Raw genomic sequence first — 25,000 nt, 5'->3', positions numbered from 1 at the left:
CAGCATCATGTTGTGGGGGTGCTTTGCTGCAAGAGAAACTGGTGCACTTCACAAAATAGATGGTATCATGAAGTGAGAAAATTATGTGGATATATTGAAGCAACATCTCAAGACATCAGTCAGGAAGTTAAAGCTTGTTCGCAAATGGGTCTTCCAAATAGACAATGACCTGAAGCATACTTCCAAAGTTGTGGCAAAATGGCTGAAGGACAACAAAGTCAAGGTATTGGAGTGGCCATCACAAAGCCCTGACCTCAATCCCATAGAACATTTGTGGGCAGAACTGAAAAAGCATGTGTGAGCAAGGAGACCTCCAAACCTGACTAAGTTACACCAGCTCAGTCAGGAGGAATGGGCCAAAATTCACCCAACTTATTGTGGGAACCTTGTGGAAGGCTACCCGAAACATTTGACCCAAGTTAAGACAATTTAAAGGCAATGCTACCAAATACGAATTGAGTGTATGTAAACTTCTGATCCACTGGGAATGCGATGAAAGAAATAAAAGCTGAAATAAAAAATTCTCTACTATTATTCTGACATTTCACATTCTTAAAATAAAGTGGTGATCCTAACTGACCTAAGACAGGGAATTTTTACTGAGTTTAAATGTATTTGGCTAAGGTGTATGTAAACTTCTGACTTCAACTGTATTTTTAACATAGTCAGTTGTTGCTTCTGTGGTTTTGAGATGGAATACTTTCAGCAGCCAGAGAGTTTATCATTCTGCTGTGTGTCAGGAGAAACCTTCTCACCTGTAAATTACACCATACCTACCTCCTCATCTACACACACGGGGGTGTTTTTGAAAAGGACTAAGTGGGGATATCGGTTCATCTTCCCGGACACAAGGAGCGTTTTCCCTACAAATTCCCCAATCCCGGCAGCGGAGCATCGATGGTTCTGGATCGGGCAAGCTTGGGCAAGTGTCTGGTTGGTGGGGGTGGAATGCGTGGGAAATGATGTGAATGCTATACATTCCACACGTCCCACAAAGTCAAAATATAACACCGTTGAGCTGTGAACAGGGGGACAAGGGGTGCGTGTGTGTCTGTGTGTCTGTGTGTCTGTGTGTTTGTGTGTCTGTGTGTTTGTGTGTCTGTGTGTCTGTGTGTTTGTGTGTCTGTGTGTTTGTGTGTCTGTATGTTTGTGTGTCTGTGTGTGGATGTTGTACTGAGGCATGGGTTGAAGAGTCCGTGCATAGTGCGTCATCATTTGTCCGTGCAAACGATGATTGATAGTTAGTTCAACAATAACATCTTATATGCAGATGCAGTGTGCGTGTGCGAGCGTTCTTTGTGCTCGTCTGCGTCAGCGTTGTATCTGGTTGTTGGGCATACCACCCATTGAGCCCTCTGTTAGGGTCAGTTGTACACAGGTCAGGTCAGGGCAGGGGTGGAGCTAGACTGACGGATATATGTCCTAACAGCTGTGTTGTTTTTAAAACTTTACAAGGTGAAGTTTACCCGGGAGGGACGGTACCTTTTATGACATAGTCTTCTGTTAGAAAGGGTTTCTCTTCACGGCTTAGACACAAGGGACTGGTTTAGTGCCCAGTGAGTGACACAAGACCTGGGAGAAGCATACCATTTACACTGAACTGTACTGAAAGCCTTAAATGGTTCAAATGCCACTCAACCTCATACAACAAGTTGCCTACACTGTTTAGTCTATTGGCTAGTGCTGTCAAACAATTAAAACATTTGATCAAGTTCATTGCCAGATTTGCTGTGATTAATCATGATTCATCGCAAATTCAGAATTTGCTCAAATTGAGCTGTAATTTAAAGATTTTTATACAAAAAGCATTACAGAAATATTTGCCGTCTTGATTTTGCCCAAAGTAACGATAAGTCAAATCTGTTAAATCGATAAAGCACACGTTCTTTAACCTCAATGTCAACTTGTTTTGACCTCACATTGCTATGTTTAGTTTGATAGATTCTGGATTTAGGATGTTTGCAGTGTATTTTGAAAAGCTTTCAACACTAAAATGACAAAACGTTAACTTTAGTTAACTGATTAGCTCTGACAGCACTACTGTAGACACATTTCAGGTTATTCATGGAATTCCCTCTGGTCTAAAACAGTCCTGGCTGTGCTTAACCTGCAGTGAGATAAAGAAGGAATCATCAGAAATTATGTCCTCTCTGTTTTCCCTGGTCCCAGGGCTCCTTGTGTTGATGTGAGTGTTGCTGCCATGGAAACTACAGTGGGGCAAAAAAGTATTTAGTCAGCCACCAATTGTGCAAGTTCTCCCACTTAAAAAGATGAGAGAGGCCTGTAATTTTCATCATAGGTACACTTCAACTATGACATACAAAATGAGAATTTTTTTTCCAGAAAATCACATTGTAGGATTTTTAATGAATATATTTGCAAATTATGGTGGAAAATAAGTATTTGGTCAATAACAAAAGTTTATCTCAATACTTTGTTATATACCCTTTGTTGGCAATGATAGAGGTCAAACGTTTTCTGTAAGTCTTCACAAGGTTTTCACACACTGTTGCTGGTATTTTGGCCCATTCCTCCATGTAGATCTCCTCTAGAGCAGTGATGTTTTGGGGCTGTTGCTGGGCAACACAGACTTTCAACTCCCTCCAAATATTTTCTATGGGGTTGAGATCTGGAGACTGGCTAGGCCACTCCAGGACCTTGAAATGCTTCTTACGAAGCCACTCCTTCATTGCCCGGGCAGTGTGTTTGGGATCATTGTCATGCTGAAAGACCCAGCCACGTTTCATCTTCAATGCCCTTGCTGATGGAAGGAGGTTTTCACTCAAAATCTCACGATGCATGGCCCCATTCATTCTTTCCTTTACACGGATCAGTCGTCCTGGTCCCTTTGCAGAAAAACAGCCCCAAAGCATGATGTTTCCACCCCCATGCTTCACAGTAGGTATGGTGTTCTTTGGATGCAACTCAGCATTCTTTGTCCTCCAAACACGACGAGTTGAGTTTTTACCAAAAAGTTATATTTTGGTTTCATCTGACCATATGACATTCTCCCAATCTTCTTCTGGATCATCCAAATGCTCTCTTGCAAACTTCAGACGGGCCTGGACATGTACTGGCTTAAGGGGGACACGTCTGGCACTGCAGGATTTGAGTCCCTGGCGGCGTAGTGTGTTACTGATGGAAGGCTTTGTTACTTTGGTCCCAGCTCTCTGCAGGTCATTCACTAGGTCCCCCCGTGTGGTTCTGGGATTTTTGCTCACCGTTCTTGTGATCATTTTGATCCCACGGGGTGAGATCTTGCGTGGAGCCCCAGATCGAGGGAGATTATCAGTGGTCTTGTATGTCTTCCATTTCCTAATAATTGCTCCCACAGTTGATTTATTCAAACCAAGCTGCTTACCTATTGCAGATTCAGTCTTCCCAGCCTGGTGCAGGTCTACAATTTTGTTTCTGGTGTGCTTTGACAGCTCTTTGGTCTTGGCCATAGTGGAGTTTGGAGTGTGACTGTTTGAGGTTGTGGACAGGTGTCTTTTACACTGATAACAAGTTCAAACAAGTGTCATTAATACAGGTAACGAGTGGAGGACAGAGGAGCCTCTTAAAGAAGAAGTTACAGGTCTGTGAGAGCCAGAAATCTTGCTTGTTTGTAGGTGACCAAATACTTATTTTCCACCATAATTTGCAAATAAATTCATAAAAAATCCTACAATGTGATTTTCTGGATTTTTTTCTCCTAATTTTGTCTGTCATAATTGAAGTGTACCTATGATGAAAATTATAGGCCTCTCATCTTTTTAAGTGGGAGAACCCGCACAATTGGTGGCTGACTAAATACTTTTTTGCCCCACTGTATGTCCTATTTGGTTGTAGGTCTCTTTATTTCAGCCCTTGTTACGCTCCTCTCCATCATGTCTTAAATTTTATATTTACATTTTAGTCATTTAGCAGACACTCTTAACCAGAGCAACTTACAGGAGCAATTATGGTTAACTGCCTTGCTCAAGGGGACATCGATAGATTTTTCACTTAGTCGGCTCAGGGATTCAAACCAGGTTACGCTCTTAACTGAAAATGACCAGAGAAAGAGTGACTGGACTGTTTTGGTTTGTGTTGCATGGTCACACACACACTGTATGTTATGTCTGTGTCTCTCCTTCATGAACGATTCGATACGCATCTATATTAGATGTCGACCGATTAATCGGAATGGCCGATTTAATTAGGGCCGATTTCAAGTTTTCATAACAATCGGAAATCGGTATTTTTGGGATCCGATTTCCGATTATTTTTTAAATGTAATTTTTGTTTAAAAAAAATTATACCTTTTATTTAACTAGGCAAGTCCGTTCTGAACACATTCTTATTTTCAATGACTGCCTAGGAACTGTGGGTTAACTGCCTTGTTCAGGGGCAGAACGACAGATTTTCACCTTGTCAGCTCAGGGGTTCCAATCTTGCAACCGCACAGTTAACTAGTCCAATGCTCTAACCATTGCACTCCACAAGTAATCCGCCTTTTACGCGAATGCAGTAGAAGCCAAGGTAAATTGCTAGCTAGCATTAAACTAATCTTCTAAAAAACACAAATCATAATCACTAGTTATAACTACTAATCCAGTTTAGCAGGCAATATTAACCAGGTCAAATTGTGTCATTTCTCTTGCGTTCATTGCACGCAGAGTCAGGGTATATGCAAGTTTGGGCTGCCTGGCTCATTGCGAACTAATTTGCCAGAATTTTACGTAATTATGACATACATTGAAGGTTGTGCAATGTAACAAGAATATTTAGACTTCGGGATGCCACCCGTTATATAAAATACCGAACGGTTCCGTATTTCACTGAAATAATAAACGTTTTGTTTTCGAAATGATAGTTTCCGGATTCGATCATATTAATGACCAAGGGCTTGTATTTCTGTGTGTTATTATGTTATAATTAAGTCTGATTTGATAGAGCAGTCTGACTGAGCAGCAGCAGGCCCGTAATCATTCATTCAAACAGCACTTTCGTGCGTTTTGCCAGCAGCTCTTCGCAAGCACAGCGCTGTTTATGACTTCAAGCCTATCAGCCTAATGGCTGGTGTAACCAATGTGAAATGGCTAGCTAGTTAGCTGGGTGTGCGCTAATACTGTTTCAAACGTCACTCGCTTTTAGATTTGGAGTAGTTATTCCCCTTGCGCTGCAAGGGCCGAGGCTTTTGTGGAGCGATGGGTAACGATGCTTCGAGTGTGACTTTTGTTGATGTGTTCCTGGTTCGAGCCCAGGTAGGGGCGAGGAGGGGGACGGAAGCTATACTGTTACACTGGCAATATTATAGTGCCTATAAGAACCTCCAATAGTCAAAGGTATATGAAATACAAATGGTATAGAGAGAAATAGTCCTATAAATACTATATTAACTACAACCTAAAACCTCTTACCTTGGAATATTGAAGTCTCATGTTAAAAGGAACCACCAACTTTCATATGTTTTCATGTTCTGAGTAAGGAACTTAAACGTGAGCTTTTTACATGACACATATTTTACATGGCACATATTACTTTCTTCTCCAACACTTTGTTTTTGCATTATTTAAACCAAATTGAACATGTTTCATTATTTATTTGAGGCTAAATTGATTGTATTGATGTTTTATATTAAGTTAAAATAAGTGTTAATTCAGTATTGTTGTAATTGTCATTATTACAAATAAAAAAATCGGCCGATTTAATCGGTATTTGCTTTTTTGGTCCTCCAATCGGTCGACCTCTAATCTAGATACAAGGGCTTTGATACGGTACAGGGACGATATGTTTTAGTTTGAAACGAATCGGTGCAATTAGTTTTGATTAGGGTAACGATTCGGGACAATATATTTTTTGCATGAACACCTTCACTTTCCTTTTTAAATGAATATTTGCTGCTGATGGGAGCTCGGGAGCGGGCCTCTCTGAGATTACTTTTCTAAGCTGTGTGTTGTGTGTTAGTTGATGTGTGAGTGTGTAACTTCATGTAGCTTTAGCTTTTTCCTCTGCAGAGGTGTGTGTGTGTGTGTGTGAGAAGACCGTCCCCAGTCCCCACGTTTGTGTGTGGGGGTGAGAGTGAGAGAAGACCGTCCCCAGTCCCCACCTCTGTGTGTGTGTGTGTGTGTGTGTGTTCCCTGCAGTGCTTTGGGTCATTAGCTATCAGATCAGTGAGCTGTAAGAGGAGTCCTGTGGGACTTGTCTTCCTGATGTAATCACTACTTCCTGTTTCACTGGCAGGCAGATTGGAAGAAGGCCTTTCCTCTCAGAGCGGATAGCCGTGTGTGTGTTCTTACCATCATCGTCTGGTTTCACTGGTTTAGTGTCCGATTGTATACTAGTGTGTATATGTTAGAGGGAGTGTGTGTAATATGATGACTGATGCATACTCCAAAGGGAGTGTTTGATTAATACACACTGCTCAGCTTCCCCACAGGCTTCAAACATAAAGATATAAAATTGTATTTTTTTGAATAAATTGAAAAAATGGAATAATTTTGCACGCCCAATTTTTCAGTTTTTGATTTGTTAAAAAAGTTTGAAATATCCAATAAATGTCGTTCCACTTCATGATTGTGTCCCACTTGTTGTTGATTCTTCACAAAAAAATACAGTTTTATATCTTTATGTTTGAAGCCTGAAATGTGGCAAAAGGTCGCAAAGTTCAAGGGGGCCGAATACTTTCGCAAGGCACTGTATAGCTAATTTCTAGGTGGACAGATTTGGGCTGTGGCGGTCATTACATTTTGTCAGACGGTTATTGTCATGCAGAAGAACAGTTACCTGGCTATGCTCCCTGCCATAGGCTGTACGCTAGTTCATTTAGCTGACAAGATATGCTCATAAGTCCCTTGATATTAAATGATTTTATAGTAAGAAGAATATAATTAAACTTAGCTGAATAATATAGAAAGGATATTTTTCCCATTCCGAAGCGTGTGTGCTATGACGTGGCCATGTTGAACGTAAAAGGGATAATTTGAAACAGGTCTTGTATGCTAGATATAGAGTTATTTGTCAACTTTCGTTGTGAATGAAACAAACCTTAGAATGTCTTAGAAATCAGAACATATATGGGCTGCATGGAGCGACTATCTGCTATTGATTTGAGAAAGAAGCAGAAAAAGCTTGTTCTGTTCCTTGCTTCAGGCTGCACAGCTGTTCTCTCATCAACTGATTTTCACCCAACAGACTATTCTCAATTTAACCTCGTCTTTAGTAATATATAAAATGTGTTTTGATTTAGAATGGTCCATTGTCAAATGGGCAGGAACAAGGACAGGGGAAAAAGACATGTAGGTAGGGCTATGTATTGTATAACGGCACAATCATTCGTTTAATTCCCATATTTTTCCGGGCTTGGGCTCTTATATAGGCCTATGTGTAAGGGTGTTTTTGAAATAATCTTCACTTTAGAAAGCACTGTCCATTTCATTGTGTTAGGCTTTGAAACAACATCCACAACAACCATGTTTTCCACTCAGTTTTAATCTGTTGTTGAACATTTTTCTTCAAATTGATCAATCACAGTGAGGTGAGTTTTAAGAACACGATACTGTTTTGATGATAAGTGTTTGATGTGATTTTCCCATTGCATTTACGTTGATGTCAGTGGTTAGAGGGACAATAGAGCCCTGAGTACCAGGCCATTAGGACCTGATGGAGGGACAATACAGCCTTGGGTACCAGGCCATTAGAACCTGATGGTATTTAGCGAGTTGGTTACTACTGTCGTGTCTTTGGCTATGCTGGCTAATATCACCTGATTGAGCTCATCATGTAAATGTAATTAACTAAAAAGTCAGGGCACCACAAAATAATATTTATAGAGCAGTTATCTTCTGAATAAACTCTTAACTTGTTGAATCTAGGGGTCATTTTTTTTATTTTTGGAAAAATAACGATCCCAAAGTAAACGGGCTATTTTTCAGGACCAGAAAATGGAATATGCATATAATTGACAGCTTAGGATAGAAAACACTCTAAAGTTTCCAAAACTGTAAAGGTATTGTCTGTGAGTATAACAGAACTGATATTGCAGGCAAAAGAATGAGAAAAATCCAATCAGGAACGCAGCGGTTTCTAAATAAGAGTCCCTTCCTATGCTTCCCTATTGAGCAGTGAATAGGATATCAACAAGATTCCTGTTTCTATGGCTTCCTTAATGTGTCTAGTATCACAAGACATAGTTTCAGGCTTTTATTTTGAAAAATGAGCCTGAGCGACAACATTGCGTCAGTGTCCACCTGATGGCTCATTGTGTATTTCTCGCGCAAAAGATAGAGGTAGCCATTTTTCCACCCGGTCTTACTGAAAAAAGCTCTGTCCCGGTTCATATATTATCGAATAGATATTTGAAAAACACCTTGAGGATTGATTATAAACAACGTTTGCCATGTTTCTGTCGATATTATGGAGCTAATTTGGAATATTTTTCGGAGTTGTCGTGACCGCAATCGTTTTCGGAGCTATTTTTGGCTAAAAAAATAATATTTTGGGAAAAAAGGAACATTTGCTATCTAACTGGGAGTCTCGTGAGTGAAAACATCCGAAGCTCATCAAAGGTAAACAATTTAATTGGATTGCTTTTCTGATTTTCGTGACCAGATTGCCTGCTGCTAGCTAGGCATAATGCTATGCTAGGCTATCGATAAACTTACACAAATGCTTGTCTTGCTTTGGCTGTAAAGCATATTTTAAAAATCTGAGATGACAGGGTGATTAACAAAAGGCTAAGCTGTGTTTGAATATATTTCACTTGTGATTTCATGAATACGAATATTTTCTAGTAAGATTTTTTTTTGTCCGTTGCATTATGCTACTTAGTGTCAGTTGATGACAATTCTCCCGGATCCGGGATGGGTATTTACAAGAGGTTTTTAAGACCTAGTAATAATTTACATCAATAGCAGTCAATATTAATCGTCACCTTATTTCAGTCTCATCTGAAAGTTGTAAATTCTTGGATATCTTCACGAACCCTGGCTAACAAGTTGAATCAGCAAATTGAGTTTAATTATTTATTTACGAAATACCTAACTAATCACACAGAATTAATCATACTCTGATTACAAATTATGTCATAAAGGAAAACGTCCCTAGCGGACGGAATAGATATGACAGCTGGTTACACAAAGAATGGGGGTTGGGTTTGAGTGAAAGAGCGGGAAGACTGAAGAACAAAGGGAGAAGCGATGTCTATATCGGTCCGTAGGCAGCTACTCTATCGTAAATACAGAATCTTATGCATTCTAAATTACCGCCCATTTGGAAAAGGAAAATGCAATGAATATTTACTCGCTTCAATAGGCTGGTCGTAGATGCTGGTCGGGTTGGCCAACAGAGATCTTTCTGTCCTCGGAAGAATGTCTCTGGTGGTAAATTGGATACATTGTAGTAACGTCGTTGTGTGGTAGACGGTATACTCTGTCTGTCCTTTCCCAGTCTACGCTTGGCGGCTGGAGTGAATCAGAGTTCAAAGTTCATACCCCGTTGCCATGCTTATATGCTTATGCTATGTTCTGGCTGGTATTGTTGAAATTCATCATATTCAACGTGTCGACCGTCCTCTTCACGTGGGACTTCAAATGCTAATTTCGTTAGGTAGCTGAGATTGGCTTTGCTCTGTAGTTATCTGAACCCTTCTGACATCAAGGCCGTTGCCTTAATGTCCCCTGTACCGGAAGTTAAATTGTCGTCAAGGCTTTATATAGGAAGGGAGAGGAGGGCGTGTTTCATAGTTTATAACCAATGTCTCTTCCCGTGGGCGGTCCACTGATTCGGGCCTAATTCACTCATGAAAACACAATTCTCACATTTTAGAAACTAAAATCACATTTCATCCCCTCACAAATAATTTCATATTCAAACATTTTAAATTGCTCAACAATTCCATGTGAATCTGATAATTATAATGTGTAGACTTTCCACTGTACAGTTTATGTCATCCTATCATTGATGAGAATGTCTCAGATGACAACCGAACTGACATCATATTCATTAAGTACCAACACATATGTTCAACTGGTTGGATTACCAACATATGGTTCATTTCTCCCCACCTTCTGATGTTCCCAGAATCTCCATGTTAACCAAGTGATATTCAATAATCACATAAGTAGGGTAGAGAGAGGAATACAGGGGGAGAGGTATTTATGACTGTCATAAACCTACCCCCAGGCCAGCATCATGACACTACCAACACATGTCCAGAGAGCATAAGAGGAGATAACCGTGACTCAACGGTCATGTGGAATTTTACTGCGGTCAGGAAATTTTGTCAGCCTGTGATTGTCATGCAAATAACCAGCGGTCTCATGGTAATTTACCACTAAAATAAACACATTTAGCATCTCCTGGCTTCCACGCATAGCCTGCAAGCCACTGTATCAGACCTTTTGAACAGCTACATTTGAAAAAGTCAAATACATCTATTTAATATAGCCTACACCATCACAATCAGTCCATTATTTATTTTAGACAGGTCTATGAAACATGATATAAAGAAAATGTAGCCTATTTCAGAAGAACTAGGCTACATCTGTTACCACCTCAGTCATCGGCTTCATCGTACGTACATATCCCAACCAGAAGCCATGAATTACAGGTAACGTCCGCACTGAGCTAAAGGCTAGAGCTGCCGCTTTCAAGGAGTGGGACACTAATCCGGACGCTGTCAGAGTGTGCGCAACTGGTCGAATGAAGTCCTCTCACCCTCTCATCCTCCCCCTAGTCCCTGTCCTCTCATCCTTCCCCTAGCCCCTGACCTCTCACCCTCTCATCCTCCCCCTAGCCCCTGACCTCTCACCCTCTCATCCTCCCCTAGCCCCTGTCCTCTCATCGTCTCACCCTTCCCCTATTCCCTGACCTCTCACCCTCTCATCCTCCCGCTAGCCCCTGACCTCTCACCCTCTCATCCTCCTGCTAGCCCCTGTCCTCTCACCCTCGCACCCCTCCCCTAGCCACTGTCCTCTCACCCTCGCGCCCATCTCACTCTTCCCCTAGTCACCTCCCTGGGGCACATTCCTGTCTTTATACCCCTGCTCTGTGAGCCAGCGGTGCTCACACATATTCCACACATCTTGAACAAAGGAGTTGCCGACCCTTCGGGCTGGTGATCATAACCTTTGACCTCTGGTGTTCTCCTCCTCCCCCCAAATACATGGATGTTGTTTAACACCCAAAATACATGGATGTGCCTGGGGTGGGGGGAAATGTAGGGTGATTTCTCTCACAGACCAGACAGACAGACAGAGTTGAATGAACTCCTCTGACAGACAGCCTGTGGTGGTCATTATTGAGAAACGACTGACAGCTCAATGAGGGGCTTATATTGAAATATAACTTTCAGCTGACTGACAGGTGTGGGATAGAACCAACTTAACTGACAGGTCAGGGAAGCGGACTATGACAGTAGTGGGCGTATTTGCCACTGTGGTTGACAGTTGAGAGACCCCTGAGGTTGTAGGGATGGAACTACATAATATAGTCATTAAACAAGTAAATCACCTGACATACTGCTTGTACAACTACACAATAAGACATTAGTAGAAAACCTGGCAGGCAGTTAGCTTAGTGGTTAGAACGTTGGGCCAGTAACTGAAAGGTTGCTGGATTGAATCCCTGTGCTGACAAGGTGAAAATCTGTCGTTCTGCCCCTGTTCCCCAGGCGCTGAAGACGTGGATGTTGATTATAGCAGCCCCCCCCCCCCCCCCCCCGCACCGCTCTGAATCAGAGGGGTTGGGTTAAATGCGGAAGACACATTTCAGTTGAATACATTCAGTTTCCCCTTCTACACAATGAGACCTTATTAGAAACCTGACCTACTGCCATCTACACAATGAGACCTTATTAGAAACCTGACCTACTGCCATCTACACAACGAGGCCTTATTAGAAACCTGACCTACTGCATTCTACACAATGAGACCTTATTAGAAACCTGACCTACTTCCTTCTACACAACAAGGCCTTATTAGAAACCTGACTTACTGCCTTCTACACAATGAGACCTTATTAGAAACCTGACCTACTGCCTTCTACACAACAAGGCCTTATTAGAAACCTGACTTACTGCCTTCTACACAATGAGACCTTATTAGAAACCTGACCTACTGCTTTCTACACAATGAGGCCTTATTAGAAACCTGACCTACTGCCTTCTACACAACGAGGCCTTATTAGAAACCTGACCGACTGCCTTCTACACAATGAGACCTTATTAGAAACCTGACCTACTGCCTTCTACACAATGAGACCTTATTAGAAACCCTGCTGGAGAGAACAGAAGACAAGAGAGGTGGGGAGGAAAGAAGGAATAGAATGTGAAATATTTGTTCTGATGTACTGAGTCACTTGGGAGTGATTACAAATAGTTGATGTGTGAGTGTGTAACTTCATGTAGCTTTTTCCTCTGCAGAGGTGGGTAGGTGGGTGTGGGTGTGTGTGTGTGTGTGTGTGTGTGAGACTGATTGCGTGAGTGTTTTTTCGGAGTTCTGACGTTAGTCTCACCTTTCTGGATCTCTGTCTCTCCAGACTGACATGTTGTTTTGTTCCCAACCTTTTAGTAGGTTACATGGTCATTATCTTTACATCAATCTTCTATCCAGCTCCTAGTGGTCTCATCTCTGGCACAAATAGTGCAGCAATCACCTCAGAATGGGACTTTTAGTCTGGTTTCAAAGACCTGCAGGTACACCTAATAACATGTCAGTGAGTCTAGTCTCAGAGTTGGGGTTCTCAAATGGAGGCACAATTGATCTGCATGTGCTCTCTGCTGACTGATGTTGCAGACCTATCTGTCCTGTTCTCCTGTTGGAATAGTGACCGGTCCAACATGATGTTTTGTTCTGGTTGGAACTAAAAACAAGGTCTGTTTCTCACCGTGTCTCTTTTTCTCTCCTCTCTTTCACAGATGAGCACGACGCAGTACAGAAGAAAACCTTCACCAAATGGATAAATGCACAGTTCTCCAAGGTAATGCCAAAGTGTGGTAGGCTATATCCGAACCTGTTCACACAAAGGTTGCTCAGTTAAACCCACCAATAACTTTAGTTAAACCCACCAATAATTTAAGTTAAACCCATCACTAATTTAACTTAAACCCATCACTAATTTAACTTAAGCCCATCACTAATTTAAGTTAAACCCACCAATCATTTTTGTTAAATCCACCAGCGCCAGCTAAGAAAATATTGTTCTGGAAACCTCCAACACTGAGTTTGAAGACGGGCTGAATGAAGTAGTGTGAGCAGGTTATTTCTGTCCAAACAGACTGTTTTGTTTGACTGTTTCAGACTAATAACTTCCCCTTTGAACACTAACCCTGACCTTCTCTTCCCAGGCCCAGGAGAATAACAGATTCACTGCAGGAAAGAATAGATAGCCTAGCGGAGCACTAAGAGGACATTAGCATGGCTGACTCCCCTATTACAGTGTATACAGGGAAAATGCTTCAATGCTAACTCGATTTAGCTATTGTCTTCTTGATAAATTAATTGGTCTTCACTTGAGTCTGCTTAATCTTCTCTGTGTTAATCAGAAACATGCTAATGTAACATTGACGCTTCTGTCCCTCTCCTCGCCCCAACCTGGGCTCAAACCAGGGACCCTCGGTCTCCCACAAAGCATTGTTACCTATCACTCCACAAGAGCCTTGGCCCTTGTAGAGCAAGAGTAACAACTGCTTCAAGGTTTCAGAGCAAGTGACGCCAACGATTGATACGCTACAAGCACGTAGCGCTAACTAGCTAGCCATTTCACACCATTTACATTAACGCGCGCTACTGCTAGTCTGATAATGGACCTTGTGTGTGTGGTCTTGTTTTAGCTATGTTCCCTCACTCCCACAGGGTAGTTAACAGAAATATTTTAAACATGCTTATACAATTTCACTAATTAGTTTTCCATAAATACATACATGTATGGACTCTAGTTTTTTTTTTTTTCTCATTCGCTCTCATTTCTCTCTCTTTCTTTCTTTCTCTCTCTTTCTTTCTCTCTCTTTATTTCTCTCTCTTTATTTCTCTCTATCTCTCTCTCTCTCTCTCTCTCTCTCTCTCTCTCTCTCCCTTCTCCCTCTCTTTTTCTCTCTGTAGCCCCCCCCTCTCTCTCCATCTTTATTATTCCTCTCCTCTGTTAGCTCTGTGTTTCTCTCCTCTCCTCTGTGTTTGTTAGCTCTGTGTGTTTCCCTCCTCTCCTCTGTGTCTGTTAGCTCTGTGTGTTTCCCTCCTCTCCTCTGTGTTTGTTAGCTCTGTGTGTTTCCCTCCTCTCCTCTGTGTTTGTTAGCTCTGTGTGTTTCTCTCCTCTCCTCTGTGTTAGCTCTGTGTTCCCCTCCTCTCCTCTGTGTTTGTTAGCTCTGTGTGTTTCTCTCCTCTCCTCTGTGTTAGCTCTGTGTTCCCCTCCTCTCCTCTGTGTTTGTTAGCTCTGCGTGTTTCTTTCCTCTCCTCTGTGTTAGCTCTGTGTGTTTCTCTCCTCTCCTCTGTGTTAGCTCTGTGTTTCCCTCCTCTCCTCTGTGTTTGTTAGCTCTGTGTGTTTCTCTCCTCTCCTCTGTGTTTGTTAGCGCTGTGTTTCCCTCCTCTCCTCTGTGTTTGTTAGCTCTGTGTGTTTCCCTCCTCTCCTCTGTGTTTGTTAGCTCTGTGTGTTTCTCTCCTCTCCTCTGTGTTTGTTAGCTCTGTGTTTCTCTCCTCTCCTCTGTGTTTGTTAGCTCTGTGTGTTTCTCTCCTCTCCTCTGTGTTTGTTAGCTCTGTGTTTCTCTCCTCTCCTCTGTGTTTGTTAGCTCTGTGTGTTTCTCTCCTCTCCTCTGTGTTTGTTAGCTCTGTGTTTTCTCTCCTCTCCTCTGTGTTTGTTAGCTCTGTGTTTCTCTCCTCTCCTCTGTGTTTGTTAGCTCTGTGTGTTTCTCTCCTCTCCTCTGTGTTTGTTAGCTCTGTGTTTCTCTCCTCTCCTCTGTGTTTGTTAGCTCTGTGTGTTTCTCTCCTCTCCTCTGTGTTTGTTAGCTCTGTGTGTTTCTCTCCTCTCCTCTGTGTTTGTTAGCTCTGTGTTTCTCTCCTCTCCTCTGTGTTTGTTAGCTCTGTGTTTCTCTCCTCTCCTCTGTGTTTGTTAGCTCTGTGTTCCCCTCCTCTCCTCTGTGTTTGTTAGCTCTGTGTTTCTCTCCTCTCCTCTGTGTTTGTTAGCTCTGTGTGTTTCCTCCTCTCCTCTGTGTTTGTTAGCTCTGTGTTTCCCTCCTCTCCTCTGTGTTTGCTTAGCTCTGTGTGTTTCTGTGTTTCCCTCCTCTCCTCTGTGTTTGTTAGCTCTGTGTTTCCCTCCTCTCCTCTGTGTTTGTTAGCTCTGTGTTTCTCTCCTCTCCTCTGTGTTTGTTAGCTCTGTGTGTTTCTCTCCTCTCCTCTGTGTTTGTTAGCTCTGTGTGTTTCTCTCCTCTCCTCTGTGTTTGTTAGCTCTGTGTTTCTCTCCTCTCCTCTGTGTTTGTTAGCTCTGTGTTTCTCTCCTCTCCTCTGTGTTAGCTCTGTGTGTTTCTCTCCTCTCCTCTGTGTTAGCTCTGTGTTTCCCTCCTCTCCTCTGTGTTAGCTCTGTGTGTTTCTTTCCTCTCCTCTGTGTTAGCTCTGTGTGTTTCTTTCCTCTCCTCTGTGTTAGCTCTGTGTGTTTCTCTCCTCCCCTCTGTTAGCTCTGTGTGTTTCTCTCCTCTCCTCTGTGTTTGTTAGCTCTGCGTGTTTCTTTCCTCTCCTCTGTGTTAGCTCTGTGTGTTTCTCTCCTCTCCTCTGTGTTAGCTCTGTGTTTCCCTCCTCTCCTCTGTGTTTGTTAGCTCTGTGTGTTTCTCTCCTCTCCTCTGTGTTTGTTAGCTCTGTGTTTCCCTCCTCTCCTCTGTGTTTGTTAGCTCTGTGTTTCTCTCCTCTCCTCTGTGTTTGTTAGCTCTGTGTTTCCCTCCTCTCCTCTTTGTTTGTTAGCTCTGTGTTTCCCTCCTCTCCTCTGTGTTTGTTAGCTCTGCGTATTTCTTTCCTCTCCTCTGTGTTAGCTCTGTATGTTTCTCTCCTCTCCTCTGTGTTAGCTCTGTGTGTTTCTCTCCTCTCCTCTGTGTTAGCTCTGTGTGTTTCTTTCCTCTCCTCTGTGTTAGCTCTGTGTGTTTCTCTCCTCTCCTCTGTGTTAGCTCTGTGTGTTTCTCTCCTCTCCTCTGTGTTAGCTCTGTGTGTTACTCTTCTCTGTGTTTGTTAGCTCTGTGTGTTTCTTTCCTCTCCTCTGTGTTAGCTCTGTGTGTTTCTCTCCTCCCCTCTGTTAGCTCTGTGTGTTTCTCTCCTCCCCTCTGTGTTAGCTCTATGTGTTTCACTCCTCTCCTCTGTGTTTGTTAGCTCTGTGTGTTTCTCTCCTCTCCTCTGTGTTAGCTCTGTGTTTCTCTCCTCTCCTCTGTGTTAGCTCTGTGTGTTTCTTTCCTCTCCTCTGTGTTAGCTCTGTGTGTTTCTTTCCTCTCCTCTGTGTTAGCTCTGTGTGTTTCTTTCCTCTCCTCTGTGTTAGCTCTGTGTGTTTCTCTCCTCCCCTCTGTGTTAGCTCTGTGTGTTTCACTCCTCTCCTCTGTGCTAGCTCTGTGTGTTTCTTTCCTCTCCTCTGTGTTAGCTCTGTGTGTTTCTTTCCTCTCCTCTGTGTTAGCTCTGTGTGTTTCTTTCCTCTCCTCTGTGTTAGCTCTGTGTGTTTCTTTCCTCTCCTCTGTGTTAGCTCTGTGTGTTTCTCTCCTCTCCTCTGTGTTAGCTCTGTGTGTTTCTTTCCTCTCCTCTGTGTTAGCTCTGTGTGTTTCTTTCCTCTCCTCTGTGTTAGCTCTGTGTGTTTCTTTCCTCTCCTCTGTGTTAGCTCTGTGTGTTTCTCTCCTCTCCTCTGTGTTAGCTCTGTGTGTTTCTCTCCTCTCCTCTGTGTTAGCTCTGTGTGTTTCTTTCCTCTCCTCTGTGTTAGCTCTGTGTGTTTCTTTCCTCTCCTCTGTGTTAGCTCTGCGTGTTTCTTTCCTCTCCTCTGTGTTAGCTCTGTGTGTTTCTTTCCTCTCCTCTGTGTTAGCTCTGTGTGTTTCTCTCCTCCCCTCTGTTAGCTCTGTGTGTTTCTCTCCTCTCCTCTGTGTTAGCTCTGTGTGTTTCTTGTTGAGTTGTTCTGTTGTCAGGTCATATCTGAGGTATGGAGAGTGGGATGTTAGAATGAGCTCTGTTCTCTTTTACCTAAAAAATTACCCACAAATCTCTCATGTTTGATCCCATCCTCTGGTTTCCATTTCCCAACCATTTGCCCAACTTCATATGCTATTATATACTGTACGTGATGTACGTACCCTTCTACCCAGTTATCAACAGAAACACTGTCTACCATCCCCAGTGCATAAACTATAGGATGTTCAGAATGTTTGAATCATTGCAAATATTTCTAACCTGAAAATGAACTGAGTTGATTTTCCATAACATTTTCCATGCAAAACATTGCACAGCATTATGTACTCTGAATACAGGTTTGTATGTAGACAAAACAACACACTACACACGCATGAGAAGTGTCCTTACACACACACATGAGTAGTCTCCTTACACACACATGAGTAGTGTCCTTACACACACACACAAGTAGTGTCCTTACACACACATGAGTAGTGTCCTTACACACACATGAGTAGTATCCTTACACACACATGAGTAGTGTCCTTACACACACACATGAGTAGTGTCCTTACACACACACATGAGTAGTGTCCTTACACACACACATGAGTAGTGTCCTTACACACACACACACAAGTAGTGTCCTTACACACACACACGAGTAGTGCCCTTACACACACACACACACACACACACGAGTAGTGTCCTTACACACACACACACACGAGTAGTGTCCTTACACACACACACACACACACACACACGAGTAGTGTCCTTACACACACACACGAGTAGTGTCCTTACACACACGCATGAGTAGTGTCCTTACACACACACACACGAGTAGTGCCCTTACACACACACACACACACACGAGTAGTGTCCTTAAACACACACGCAAATTGTGTCCTTACACACACACACGAGCAGTGTCCTTACACACACACACACACGAGTAGTGTCCTTACACACACACACGAGTAGTGTCCTTACACACACACACAAGTAGTGTCCTTACATACACACACACGAGTAGTGTCCTTACATACACACACACACACAAGTAGTGTCCTTACACACACACACACACACACGAGTAGTGTCCTTACACACACACACACACACACACACGAGTAGTGTCCTTACACACACACACACACACAAGTAGTGTCCTTACACACACACGAGTAGTGTCCTTACACACACACACACACACACACACACACACACACACACACACACGAGTAGTGTCCTTACACACACACACGAGAAGTGTCATTACACACACACACGAGTAGTGTCCTTACACACACACACGAGTAGTGTCCTTACACACACACACGAGTAGTGTCCTTACACACACACACGAGTAGTGTCCTTACACACACGCATGAGTAGTGTCCTTACACACACACACACACACACACACACACACACACGAGTAGTGTCCTTACACACACACACACACACAAGTAGTGTCCTTACACACACACGAGTAGTGTCCTTACACACACACACACACACACACACACACACACACACACGAGTAGTGTCCTTACACACACACACGAGTAGTGTCCTTACACACACACACGAGAAGTGTCATTACACACACACACGAGTAGTGTCATTACACACACACACGAGTAGTGTCCTTACACACACACACGAGTAGTGTCCTTACACACACACACGAGTAGTGTCCTTACACACACACACGAGTAGTGTCCTTACACACACACATGAGTAGTGCCCTTACACACACACACAAGAGTAGAGTCCTTACACACACACGCAAATTGTGTCCTTACACACACACACGAATTGTGTCCTTACACACACACACGAGTAGTGTCCTTACACACACACACGAGTAGTGTCCTTACATACACACACACGAGTAGTGTCCTTACATACACACACACACACACACGAGTAGTGTCCTTACACACACACACACACACACACACACACACACACGAGTAGTGTCCTTACACACACACACACACACACACGAGTAGTGTCCTTACACACACACACACACACACGAGTAGTGTCCTCACACACACACACACACACGAGTAGTGTCCTTACACACACACACACACACACACACACACACACACACACACACACACACATACACACACGAGTAGTGTCCTTACACACACACACACACACACACACACACACACACACACACACACACACACACACACACACACACGAGTAGTGTCCTTACACACACACACACACACACACACACGAGTAGTGTCCTTACACACACACACGAGTAGTGTCCTTACACACACGCATGAGTAGTATCCTTACACACACACACACAAGTAGTGCCCTTACACACACACACACACACACGAGTAGTGTCCTTAAACACACACGCAAATTGTGTCCTTACACACACACACGAGCAGTGTCCTTACACACACACACACACAAGTAGTGTCCTTACACACACACACGAGTAGTGTCCTTACACACACACACAAGTAGTGTCCTTACATACACACACACGAGTAGTGTCCTTACATACACACACACACACAAGTAGTGTCCTTACACACACACACACACACACGAGTAGTGTCCTTACACACACACACACACACACACACACACGAGTAGTGTCCTTACACACACACACACACACAAGTAGTGTCCTTACACACACACGAGTAGTGTCCTTACACACACACACACACACACACACACACACACGAGTAGTGTCCTTACACACACACACGAGAAGTGTCATTACACACACACACGAGTAGTGTCCTTACACACACACACGAGTAGTGTCCTTACACACACACACGAGTAGTGTCCTTACACACACACACGAGTAGTGTCCTTACACACACGCATGAGTAGTGTCCTTACACACACACACACACACACACACACAAGTAGTGTCCTTACACACACACACACACACACACACGAGTAGTGTCCTTACACACACACACACACAAGTAGTGTCCTTACACACACACGAGTAGTGTCCTTACACACACACACACACACACACACACACACACGAGTAGTGTCCTTACACACACACACGAGAAGTGTCATTACACACACACACGAGTAGTGTCATTACACACACACACGAGTAGTGTCCTTACACACACACACGAGTAGTGTCCTTACACACACACACGAGTAGTGTCCTTACACACACGCATGAGTAGTGCCCTTACACACACACACAAGAGTAGAGTCCTTACACACACACGCAAATTGTGTCCTTACACACACACACGAATTGTGTCCTTACACACACACACGAGTAGTGTCCTTACACACACACACGAGTAGTGTCCTTACATACACACACACGAGTAGTGTCCTTACATACACACACACACACACACAAGTAGTGTCCTTACACACACACACACACACACGAGTAGTGTCCTTACACACACACACACACACACACACACACACACACACACACACGAGTAGTGTCCTTACACACACACACACACACACACACGAGTAGTGTCCTTACACACACACACACACGAGTAGTGTCCTTACACACACACACACACACACACACGAGTAGTGTCCTTACACACACACACACACACACACACACACACACACGAGTAGTGTCCTTACACACACACACACGAGTAGTGTCCTTACACACACACACACACACACACACGAGAAGTGTCCTTACACACACACATGAGTAGTGTCCTTACACACACACACACGAGTAGTGTCCTTACACACACACACACACACACACACACACACACACACACACACACACACACACACACACACACACACACACGAGTAGTGTCCTTACACACACACACACACACACACACACACACACACGAGTAGTGTCCTTACACACACACACACACACACACACACACGAGAAGTTTCCTTACACACACACATGAGTAGTCTCCTTACACACACATGAGTAGTGTCCTTACACACACACACGAGTAGTGTCCTTACACACACACACACACACACACACACACACACACACACACGAGTAGTGTCCTTACACACACACGAGTAGTGTCCTTACACACACGAGTAGTGTCCTTACACACACACACGAGAAGTGTCCTTACACACACACACGAGTAGTGTCCTTACACACGAGTAGTGTCCTTACACACACACACACACACACGAGTAGTGTCCTTACACACACACACACACACACACGAGTAGTGTCCTTACACACACACACACACGAGTAGTGTCCTTACACACACACACACACGAGTAGTGTCCTTACACACACACACACACACACGAGTAGTGTCCTTACACACACACACACGAGTAGTGTCCTTACACACACACACAAGTAGTGTCCTTACATACACACACACGAGTAGTGTCCTTACATACACACACACACACAAGTAGTGTCCTTACACACACACACACACACACGAGTAGTGTCCTTACACACACACACACACACACACACACGAGTAGTGTCCTTACACACACACACACACACAAGTAGTGTCCTTACACACACACACGAGTAGTGTCCTTACACACACACACACACACACACACACACACACGAGTAGTGTCCTTACACACACACACACGAGAAGTGTCATTACACACACACACGAGTAGTGTCCTTACACACACACACACCTTACACACACACACGAGTAGTGTCCTTACACACACACACGAGTAGTGTCCTTACACACACGCACAGCAGTGTCCTTACACACACACACACACACACACACACAGTAGTGTCCTTACACACACACACACACACACACACACGAGTAGTGTCCTTACACACACACACACACAAGTAGTGTCCTTACACACACACGAGTAGTGTCCCACACACACACACGAGTAGTGTCCTTACACACACACACACACACACACACACACGAGTAGTGTCACACACACACGAGTAGTGTCCTTACACACACACACGAGTAGTGTCCTTACACACACACACGAGTAGTGTCCTTACACACACACAGAGTAGTGTCCTTACACACACACACGAGAGTGTCCCTACACACACACACGAGTAGTGTCCTTACACACACACGCACATACACACACACGAGTAGTGTCCTTACACACACACACACAGAGTAGTGTCCTTACACACACACACACACACACGAGTAGTGTCCTTACACACACACACACACACACACACCTTACACACACACGAGTAGTGTCCTTACACACACACACACACACACACACAGTAGTGTCCTTACACACACACACACACACACGAGTAGTGTCCTTACACACACACACACACACACACGAGTAGTGTCCTTACACACACACACACAGCAGTGTCACACACACACACACACACACACACACGAGTAGTGTCCTTACACACACACACACACACAGTAGTGTCCTTACACACACACACACACACACACCTTACAGTACACACACACGTGTCCTTACACACACACACACAGTAGTGTCCTTACACACACACACACACACACACACAGAGTAGTGTCCTTACACACACACACACACACACACACACACACGAGTAGTGTCCTTACACACACACACACACACACACACACACACACACACACACGTAGTGTCCTTACACACACACACACACACACACACACACACACACACACACACACACACACTGAGTAGTGTCCTTACACACACACACACACACACACACACACGTAGTGTCCTTACACACACACACACACACACACACACACACACACACACACACACACACACACACACAGTGTCCTTACACACACACACACACGAGTAGTGTCCTTACACACACACACACAGTAGTGTCCTTACACACACACACACACACACACACACACACACACACACACACACACACACACACACGAGTAGTGTCCTTACACACACACACACACGAGTAGTGTCCTTACACACACACACACACACACACACACACACACACACACACGAGTAGTGTCCTTACACACACACACACACGAGTAGTGTCCTTACACACACACACACACACACACACACACACACACACACACACACACACACACGAGTAGTGTCCTTACACACACACACACACACACAGTGTCCTTACACACACACACAGTAGTGTCCTTACACACACACACACACACACACACACACACACACACGAGTAGTGTCCTTACACACACACACGAGTAGTGTCCTTACACACACACACAGTAGTGCCCTTACACACACACACGAGTAGTGTCCTTACACACACACACACAAGTAGTGTCCTTACACACACACACAGTAGTGTCACACACACACACACACGAGTAGTGTCCTTACACACACACACGAGTAGTGTCCTTACACACACACACACACACACACGAGTAGTGTCCTTACACACACACACACACACACACACACATGAGTAGTGTCCTTACACACACACACACACACACACACACACACACACACACACACACACACGTAGTGTCCTTACACACACACACACACACAGTGTGTCCTTACACACACACACACACACACACACACACACACACACACAGTAGTGTCCTTACACACACACACACGACAGTGTCATTACACACACACACACACAGTGTCACTTACACACACACACACACACACATTACACACACGAGTAGTGTCCTACACACACACACACACACACACACACACACAGTAGTGTCCTTACACACACACACAGTAGTGTCCTTACACACACACACACACACACACGAGTAGTGTCCTTACACACACACACACACACACACACACACACACACACACAAGTAGTGTCCTTACACACACACACACACACACACACACACACACACGAGTAGTGTCCTTACACACACACACACACGAGTAGTGTCCACACACACACACACGAGTAGTGTCCTTACACACACACACACAGTGTCCACACACACACACACACACACACAAGTAGTGTCCTTGCACACACACACACACACAAGTAGTGTCCTTACACACACACACACACACACACACACACACACACACACACACACACACGAGTAGTGTCCTTACACACACACACACACACACGAGTAGTGTCCTTACACACACACACACACACACACACCTTACACACACACACACACACACACACGACAGTGTCCTTACACACACACACAGAGTGTCCACACACACACACACACACACACACACAAGTAGTGTCCTTACACACACACACGAGCAGTGTCCTTACACACACACACACACACAAGTAGTGTCCTTACACACACACACACACACACACACCACACACACACACGAGTAGTGTCCTTACACACACACACACAAGTAGTGTGTCCTTACACACACACACACGAGTAGTGTCCTCACACACACACCTTACACACACACACACACAGTAGTGTCCTTACACACACACACACACACGAGTAGTGTCCTTACACACACACACACACACACACACACACACACACACACACACCTTACACACACACACACGAGTAGTGTCCTTACACACACACACACACACACACGTAGTGTCCTTACACACACACACACACACACACACACACACACACACACACACACACACGAGTGTCTTTACACACACACACACACACGAGTAGTGTCCTTTACACACACACACAAGAGTAGTGTCCTTACACACACACACACACACCTTACACACACACACACACCTTACACACACACACACGAGTAGTGTCCTTACACACACACACACACAGTGTCCTTACACACACACAGTAGTGTCACACACACACACACACACACACACAAGTGTCCTTACACACACACACACACACACAGTGTCCACACACACACACACACACACACACACACAC

General features: G+C 44.0%; 1 protein-coding gene across 6 annotated transcripts in view; it reads left to right on the top strand.

Moving 5' to 3' along the window:
- Positions 1–25,000, top strand: part of utrn (utrophin) — a 407,872-nt gene that overhangs the window by 30,813 nt on the left and 352,059 nt on the right. For all 6 annotated transcript variants that reach the window (XM_065026301.1, XM_065026305.1, XM_065026302.1 and 3 more), the window contains one exon: positions 12,881–12,942. In XM_065026301.1, coding sequence (XP_064882373.1) covers positions 12,881–12,942 — 62 coding nt within the window. The remainder of the gene's footprint in view (positions 1–12,880; positions 12,943–25,000) is intronic.

The sequence above is a fragment of the Oncorhynchus nerka genome, linkage group LG13 (genome assembly GCF_034236695.1).
Source record: "Oncorhynchus nerka isolate Pitt River linkage group LG13, Oner_Uvic_2.0, whole genome shotgun sequence".
In the NCBI taxonomy this organism is placed as follows: domain Eukaryota; kingdom Metazoa; phylum Chordata; class Actinopteri; order Salmoniformes; family Salmonidae; genus Oncorhynchus; species Oncorhynchus nerka.
The sequence above is the reverse complement of the archived record's forward strand: the minus strand, read 5'-3'. Positions and strand labels throughout refer to the sequence as shown.